The sequence below is a fragment of the Juglans microcarpa x Juglans regia genome, chromosome 6D, assembly GCF_004785595.1.
Source record: "Juglans microcarpa x Juglans regia isolate MS1-56 chromosome 6D, Jm3101_v1.0, whole genome shotgun sequence".
Classification (NCBI taxonomy): domain Eukaryota; kingdom Viridiplantae; phylum Streptophyta; class Magnoliopsida; order Fagales; family Juglandaceae; genus Juglans; species Juglans microcarpa x Juglans regia.
This window is the reverse complement of record NC_054604.1, coordinates 34,714,575-34,723,078: the sequence shown is the minus strand read 5'-3', so window position 1 is coordinate 34,723,078 and position 8,504 is coordinate 34,714,575. Positions and strand designations below refer to the sequence as shown.

The 8,504-nt window shown below is 35.4% G+C and overlaps 1 protein-coding gene across 3 annotated transcripts; it reads left to right on the top strand.

Annotated features, from left to right (window-relative positions):
* Nucleotides 1-2,397: 2,397 nt before the first annotated feature.
* LOC121234083 (probable hexosyltransferase MUCI70) lies at nt 2,398-7,082 on the top strand. Of its 3 annotated transcripts, XM_041129899.1 has the most exons (10): nt 2,398-2,590; nt 2,696-3,456; nt 3,783-4,094; nt 4,238-4,451; nt 4,596-4,705; nt 4,791-4,990; nt 5,389-5,492; nt 5,995-6,182; nt 6,326-6,525; nt 6,648-7,082. In XM_041129899.1, exons 2-10 carry the CDS (start codon nt 3,210-3,212, stop codon nt 6,843-6,845), a joined length of 1,773 nt encoding a protein of 590 aa, XP_040985833.1. In that variant the 5' UTR covers nt 2,398-2,590; nt 2,696-3,209; the 3' UTR covers nt 6,846-7,082. The 3 variants fall into 3 exon arrangements, with proteins under 3 accessions (XP_040985833.1, XP_040985832.1, XP_040985834.1); XM_041129898.1 differs by having other exon boundaries at nt 2,398-3,456; XM_041129900.1 differs by having other exon boundaries at nt 2,399-3,456; nt 3,810-4,094.
* Nucleotides 7,083-8,504: the final 1,422 nt, after the last annotated feature.

Sequence of the window (8,504 nt, the reverse complement as noted above, 5' to 3'; positions counted from 1 at the left end):
TTTATTTGTACAAATTCTAAATAAACACATCCCGATTGTTACAAGTCATTGTCGAGACCATGCAATTCACACAGAAAAAACTTGTCATAAAGACATCACACCAAGCCTACTCATGGGGGCAAATATGGAAGAAAAAAAAATCAACTGATTAAATTGTGGAGGATGAAATCGAAAATGTTTAAGATAATTACAAGGTCTGTAAACCAGCATTCGCATAGAAAGACTTGAAGCCATGCCTCAGTTGGGTGAGCCACGTACATCGTTGACGTGCCTGACAGAACATATCGAGCTTGTGGGACAGGGTAAAATTCATTATTGCCCCCCCCTCCCCAAACAAACCCATCGACCATATCCAGTTTCACCATATATTCATTCTCAAAGAAAAATAAATAAATGCGAAACAAATCAAACTAAGATTTTCAATTTTGCTTTAAATTTAGAGGATCATGATCATTTTAATCATCTATTTACGTATTATTAGATAATTAAAAAAAAAAGTAAAAGATGATAAATAATTTTTTAATCATGGGATATTATATTAAAAGATTATGTGAGAAATTTGATTAAAAAGATAGTGTAACACTTGTTTGGGACAAATGATATTTATAATCATAGAGTGCGCTAGTGTCGCATATTGTAAATATAAGATTTACATAATTATAAACTATATTTAAAAAAAAAAAATATATATATATATATGACATTTATATAATTCATGACTATATCTAATATTACTTTAACGGTGCATGATGCATCATTCACGACCAAACATCTGTACATGTCTCTGTCCAGTTAAATAATGAACAGGTATCCACATAATCATGCACAACATGAAATTTATGGCAGTGTCTTCTCCCGCTCAGGCAAAGAAACGAGTGCATGGGACCTTTCTCCCAAGATTTTGACACGGCATTTTGTGTTGGGTCCAGTACTCCTTTTGGCCTATGTATGTATTTTTTGAAGTGTCTCCATGCAGCCCAACATTTTGAAAAGCTACTCACGACCACAGCCTTTTCATTTTATTTATTTTTTTCGTTTTTGTAGTTTTAGTACTCACCACATAGGTTTTAATATTACCGTTACAACAGGAAGAGAGACATGCATGCATGGTCGCTCCCAAGTAGTGAAAAATAAGGTCTCTGATTTATTTAAGATATGTTAGCACGTGTGATTTTCCCCTCCAAGTAATCAACAAAGGAACATGGGTTACTTCTTATGGGAGAGACAATGTGTATGCAACAACAATCAGAGGATGGCGTTTTGACAAAAAGGGCAAATTAGTTGACACATTAAGACATGAAAAGATAAGTGAGAATTGAGATAAATGTTGTTTTTATCTTATACCTTACAATTGTCTTTTAAAGTGATTAATGTAGAGTGTGATTATAGATGATAAAATTTACGATGAATGGTACTGTTGACTAAATAATAATTAAAATTTATCTTTAAAATAAAATCGCTAACAGCCGAAGGCGTATGAATCGATTTCATTGTTCTTACTCTTTACTAATCACAAGAATCAATTACTTTTAAGAGCCAGTTTGGATTAAGAGATAAATTATCACACGAATCAACTCATCAACCTAATATTAACTACTATTTACAAACCATCTCAATTCATCTCTCAATCTAAACGGGGCCTGACTCTCTACGGATGATAAAAAATTATCATTAGATAATATTAAGATAATTTTTATTTTAAAATTTTATTTTTTAAAATTTATACAAGGATGATTAGTACTTGGCATTTATTTGATTTCCCCTAAAGGCCTCACGAGTTTGGTCATGCACTACCCAAAGATGAATAGGTTGATCATTTCTTCGAGGCTGCTTTCCCAATTCAAGGCAGAGCGGGAAAGTGCTTTTCCAATTCTAGCAACCAAAAGCATCTTGAATCTCAAGCTCGGCCCATTACGCTATCTATGAGAGATATGGGCCAAGTCATCCGGCCCGACACTATGAATTATGTTAACAAAAATTTTATATATAGTCATTTTTGTATATTCTTTATGTATTCTATTAATATGATTGATTGTATTATTTTTTTAATATAAAATAATTATTTTAGTCAATCTTAATAAAGTACAAAAAAAATACATAAAAATGACTATATATAATAGAACTCTTATAATAAACCATTGAGATTGGTTTATCGACTTTAAATTTGTCATAGTCATTAGTCATAACATAATATTATATATTTATTGTGTATATTATATCCTGTTTTTCTGAATTTTTTGAAAATTAATTAAATGAAGTACTAAAAATAATTTTGCTTCATACAATGGAGCCGACATTCTTAGATACAGCGTTTATTTTGATATGTTTATAGATACAAGTTGTTTGAAGATAATTAATATAAAATAATAGTGAAGCGTGGAATTCTATGTTCAGAAAACCAAAAAACGTGGGTTTTCTTTTTCACGAAGAGACCGGCGGAAGCCAATCCTACAGAAGAACAGAGTTTCATTCATAATCAAATCGTCCACACCGAAACCCTATAATCTGGGTACAGGATAAAAACCCCGTTCCGGAAAAAAAGTTTAGGATTTTGTATTGGGTTTGGAATTCGGAGCCCATTGGCGTAGTGGTAAGCCTTCTTCTGTCAATAGCTCTGCCTATTATCATTGGATTTTTATAGTTTACATTTGGACACTGATCAGCGAGCGTTTGTATTTTGATAAATTATAATCAGTTTTGGATTCTGATCCGTGTTTGGATTCCATCTGGGATTTGCAAGTTCGAGTTTGATATACACCGGAATTGTTTGTTTTCCCGAAAGAATCACATTGCTCTTTGAGATCGTATGGTTGGAAGTTTAGTGCAAACTGAGACGTGGGTTTGATTTTTGGTATTCATTTCCTGGTGGATTCGTGCTTTGGGATAAAGAAATATTGGGAGTTCTCATTGCAATTTTGAGATTTAGCATCGAGAAGGAATTGTGGGTTAGGTGGCTCGGTGTTTTTGAATGTATATTTAGGAGAAGAATACGGGTTTCGAGAATGTGATGCCATGCATTGGAGATTTTCGTGAATTGATGGACTTTTGGTGATGAGATTGATTTTTTTTTTTATGGTGAGTTGGTATTGAACTTGGAGTTGGACTGGCATTTTGGAATTCAACATTGGAAGAAAATTTTGGTTTGTGAATGAGAGGGTTTTGTAAAGTAGACTGGAAATGAAACCTAAACTTGCGAGTCTGAAGGTACGATGACTGGAGCGTCATTGGGTTTACGTACGGGGAGTTATGGATCACTGCAACAGCAGATACAGAACAGTGTATTGCAGACTACTCAGGCACGCAAGCCTTCTAAGATGCTTCTTTCCAGTTCAAGGGAGAAAGAAAAGCTTCTCATATTTATTTGCAGATACGTTGTCCGAAGGAGAGTTGCAATGCTCCTATTGGTTGCCCTTGCTCTTTTGGTTTTTGTATTCGGTTCCTTTACAGTTAATAAAGGTTTGTGTTTCTATCCCACTTCCTTATCTTCCTGATTCGTAGTTGTTTATCATCCAGTCGTGGAATTATTGTCACCTCTGATTATGCTTATGCATGGAAGCTTTACGAGATAGTTAGGAGGCACTATCATTTTTTTTTTAAATTTTACTGTTAGGCAAATAATGACCTGATGGAGTTTACCTCTCTTCATTCCATAAAGTAGTAGCAGAAGCGTATTTTTGAGGCACATTTGTGATTTCTTGGTCTCATTTAACTTTCCATTTGAGAATTTCATTGTGCTACTTAGTTATTTGTTTTGTTTGTTGACTATTGTCCTTATTTATCAGTTTGGTTTTTAAATGATGATGCACCAGAATCCAACATCACTTTACATATTGGAAGCATGACTCCTTATTGGTCAAATTATCCTGTATCTTCCAATCCACCAGGAGTAGAAGATAATCTTGGCAGTAGTAATTCTTCTGGACAGATCTCTTGGAGAGGAAATGACCAAAGTAGAGCTTCATCCGATCCTCCTCCTCCTACAACTACAACAGCTACAAGGGTTACACGGTCTAACCCTCCATTGGGCCATCAGTGTGTAAATTTTGCATTTCCTCCTCCCCCACCAGTCCAGCGTAAAAGGATAGGACCACGCCGTAAGTTCAAGTTTTTTTTCCCTCGCAACTAGTATTATTAACAAATCTCATGCACCCAAATGCGTGTAATTTTGATATAAACAATCACCAATATATGTTCTGGTAAAATTCTGTTGAGTTCTTTGTTCCCTTTTCTTTTTCAGCATGTCCAGTATGTTACCTCCCTGTGGAGCAGGCTATAGCTAGTATGCCAAGCTCCCCATCAGAATCACCGGTGCTTCGTAATTTGACCTATGTACATGATGGAGGTTCTATTAAAACTGAAACTCATGGAGGCTCCGACTTTGGTGGATATCCTTCTCTAAAGCAGAGGAACGAGTCTTTTGATATAAAAGAGTCAATGGCAGTGCACTGTGGGTAGGTTTAGCTTTTGTTCCCATGGATTCTTTTTGGTTAAATATTATCTTTGTTGTTTGCAGTTTTCTTGTCTATATTTTTTCAGCTAAATGCATCCCACATTTCTGTCCTTTTCTGCTGGTGCTTTTTATTTTATTTTATCAGATTTGTTAAGGGAAGCAAACCTGGGCACCTTAGTGGATTTAATATTGACGAAGCTGACCTTCTAGAGATGGAGCAGTTCCACGAGGTTATTGTTGCATCGGCCATATTTGGTACTGCTGAGCATAAGACTCTGTAATAACTAGCTTGAATCTCATACAAATAGTTTTCTGCTTCTTATGATTGCATCTTTTATAGGAAACTATGATATTATTCAGCAGCCCAAGAACATTAGTGAAGCGGCAATGAAAAATATTCCTTTTTATATGTTTATTGATGAAGAGACAGAAGCTTATATGAAGAATTCTAGTGTTTTGGACAGCAGTAAAAGGGTTGGATTATGGAGAATTATCATCGTTCATAATATTCCATATGCTGATCCAAGACGTAATGGAAAGGTCTGTCTATTTTATATTGGAAGATTTGTTTCTTATGTTTGACTCTAAACCAAAATGAAGCTCAGATCAATTTTTTTTTAATTATTTCTTGAAAGTTTTTAGCTTTGAGCAACCATCTAGGTTAGATTTTTTTCACTTTCTCCTGTATGGAAGATAATATATCCTAACCATATCTGCAGATGGAAACTTGTGACATGACACTATTTAATTAACTCATTTCTTCTCTTTTCTTTTTTTTTTTTTGGGGGGGGGGGGGGGAGGAGAAACAAATTGTCGTAGTCGCATACAGGCTTATGTGTTAGTTGCCTCTTTCAATCAGTTATGGAGAAAGTTTGTGACAAAGAAACTTAACTATCTAAGTCGTTAGGTGTTGTTGACGTTGTATGTATTTTTGACAGGTTCCAAAGCTTCTATTGCACAGGATCTTCCCCAACGTACGGTATTCTGTATGGATTGATGGAAAGCTACAGCTTATTGTGGATCCATATCAAATTCTTGAGAGGTACATGCCTTCTTCTGTTTGTGTTAGCCTCTCATGCTCATGGTATGTGGGTGCCCAAAGTAGTGTTATTACACAGATTAGTCCTGTTTTTAAGCTATGATTTGCTGTATGGCTAAGACATTATAGAGATTCAGAATTATAGAGTTGGCAACATATTTATCAGGTGTCTAAAGAATGTTCATTGACCAAAGTGGTGTTTTTGCATATTTACCTGTTTTCTAGCCTTATTTTGCTTCACCTTTTATAATATAAGATTATAATGGAATGTATTATAACTTGACGTCTTTTCATATACCTTCTGCACATATCATCAATAATATCAACAAATGCAAGCAATTTAATTGCATGTATCCTTTCGATTCCCTGCTTTATTCTGTCTCAACTGTATTTTGAAGAGTCTGTGGTATTGATGTTCATGCATGGAAGGCAGGGACATGATTCTCTGAGCTTCATAGGAATTAAATTCTAACCTCAATGTTTCAATTCCTAAAATATTGTTCAGGTTTTTGTGGCGCGAAAATGCCAATTTTGCCATCTCAAGACACTATAAGCGCTATGACGTTTTTGTAGAGGCTGAAGCTAATAAAGCTGCTGGGAAATACGACAATTCCTCTATTGACGACCAGATTGAGTTTTACAAAAGCGAGGGTCTAACACCATATTCTTTAGCTAAGCTTCCTATAACTAGTGGTAGGTGCATTGTTTATGCATTCGTGTTGATATATAAATGTGTGTGTAATTATAAATGTAGGTATGCTACATTTCTATTTGCAGATGTTGGCCATTTGTGTTTTCCAAATTGAGTATTTTGTTTTATAAATGAGTTTCTGCAGATGTTCCTGAAGGTTGTGTCATCATAAGGGAGCACATTCCCATCACAGATCTATTTACCTGTCTATGGTTCAATGAAGTTGATCGTTTTACTCCCAGGGATCAGTTAAGCTTTTCCACAGTGAGGGACAAAATGATGTCAAAAGTTAGTTGGAGCATCAATATGTTTATGGATTGTGAGAGGCGTAACTTTGTGATACAGGTTAGTGTCTTCATATTTCCATATGAATGGAGAAAAAAGATACTTTTGAACATCTATTAGATTGTGAAAAAAGAGGCTATACTTCTGTTGTATATTCTGAGTGTGAAAACTTCAATATACAGGCATACCACCGAGATTTGCTGGAGCACATGTCTCCACCAGTTGGTCAGATAATCCGTTCTCCACCTGCTTTTCCTGGTTATAATCCAATTGTAAGGCCTCCTATGAAGAGGAATAGTAGGCGAAGAGGAGATCGGAAATCTGGTAAAAAACATCATCGTAAAGTTGTTGCTGGTAGTAGAGACAACAATTCATTTTAGCTTTTTTTTGTTTTTTTTTTTTTTTGGGGGGGGGGGGGGGGGATTAAAGAAAATGTAAATTTTCTTTCGTTCTTTCTTTCTTTATTCAAGTTATACATCATGGGTTAGGAAGATGTTGTTAGATGCATGCAGTGTGGCCATGAGGATGAAAAATTGCTCTAATTTTTGTTTCAAAGAATGCTGTAAATACCTTTACTTCAAATAAATTTCATACGAGCTACCTGCCATTTCCATATATCTTCCACAAGGCAGTGTTTACGTGCAAGGTACATTCTTCCTTTTGGGTTTTCATTTTCATGTTACTGTGCTCGGCTGCTATGCCTGTGGAAAATGCAGGACTTGTAATATCCAAGACTCTTATACTTTACTAGTGTCTATAATCGTTATAAATATCATTTGCTCTTACTCCCTTATCTCTTTGAACATGGATATCTCAGACTTCTACCTATAAAAAAAAACATGGATATCTCAGATTTCTATAATGTAAGCTGTTTATGTGTTCAGGGCTTTTCTAAGTGGGGTAAAGAAAAGATGGTTCTAGCATGTCGAGGCTAGGGTAAAACTTGCTGAAAGACCTGAGTAGTTCTAACCTTGAAAAGTTTTTCAGAAAATGCACTTGCTGGAGGCATGCAGTAACAATTAGGTTTATTTCTGCAGTGATAATCTAAATTAGGGGGAAAAGAAAGGCTGAATGTGCTTGTTTCTGGTGCTTGTCAGTAAGCCCGTGTTTATTAATTTTCTTTTTGTTTTGTTCCGTCTGTTTTCTCTATTTTTCTCCCCCAGCTGCGCTGTCATATGTGTCGGTAAGCTGTAGATCATATCCAAGGGACTTTTCAGCCTCTTATGTGAAAATATGGATTTCTTTACCCATAGCAGAAATACGATGGGGCATCTGAGTTTTCCACAACAATGTTTTAGCTCTACTTACAGCTTTGGATAGAGGACAGACCATCTAGTTCTTAGGTCACATGCAACATCAAGTATACTTACTGTGGAAGATCTAATTTGTTGCAACCGAAAGATATTAAGCCTCCGTTTGAATTGAGAAATGATCTCAACTCATCTCATCATTATAACTTTCTTAAATTTTTATATAAAATATAATAAATAATTCAACTATTTCAAATCTCAAAATAATAATAATAATAATATTCTAACAATATTTTATTCAACTTTTAATTTTTATCTCAACTCAATTCTCAATCCAAATGGGGCAGTGTGTATCTCTTGGTCACGTGCACCATCTGAATACCCCAAAGGCTCAAACACATAAAAATGCATTCTTTGTTGCTCTCATCTTCACGTACAAATACATGCACATACATACAGGAGAGTCCCCCAATTTGAATAAAAAAACTATCCCATCATTGCTTTGCGTCCACCAATTACAGATGAACGTTAAGGGATAAGCTCAACGCACGATTGTATTTTTTTTCTTCCGCTTTCTTTGACGCGAGAACTGATTCATCATCAAGTGGATTAGTATATTTTGTTGACTGGGTTGCTTGCAATGCATGGAGATCATCTGAAATCATCTGTGCCATATGGCCAGCACCCTATGCAATGAGTCGGTCAAGCAGCGAGAACCTTGGATCAACCAGATGTCCTCCGATCTAAGACATGAAAACAAATTTTTGGTAGGAAAGTCTTGAAGAAACT

What these genes read in the sequence shown, in the direction of transcription:
- LOC121234083 (XM_041129899.1), top strand. Translation starts at nt 3,210, where the DNA reads ATGACTGGAGCGTCATTGGGTTTACGTACGGGGAGTTATGGATCACTG. An exon ending in TTCCTTTACAGTTAATAAAG is followed by an intron (nt 3,457 to 3,782) that starts GTTTGTGTTTCT and finishes CTTATTTATCAG; the next exon opens with TTTGGTTTTTAAATGATGAT. An exon ending in TCAATGGCAGTGCACTGTGG is followed by an intron (nt 4,452 to 4,595) that starts GTAGGTTTAGCT and finishes TTATTTTATCAG; the next exon opens with ATTTGTTAAGGGAAGCAAAC.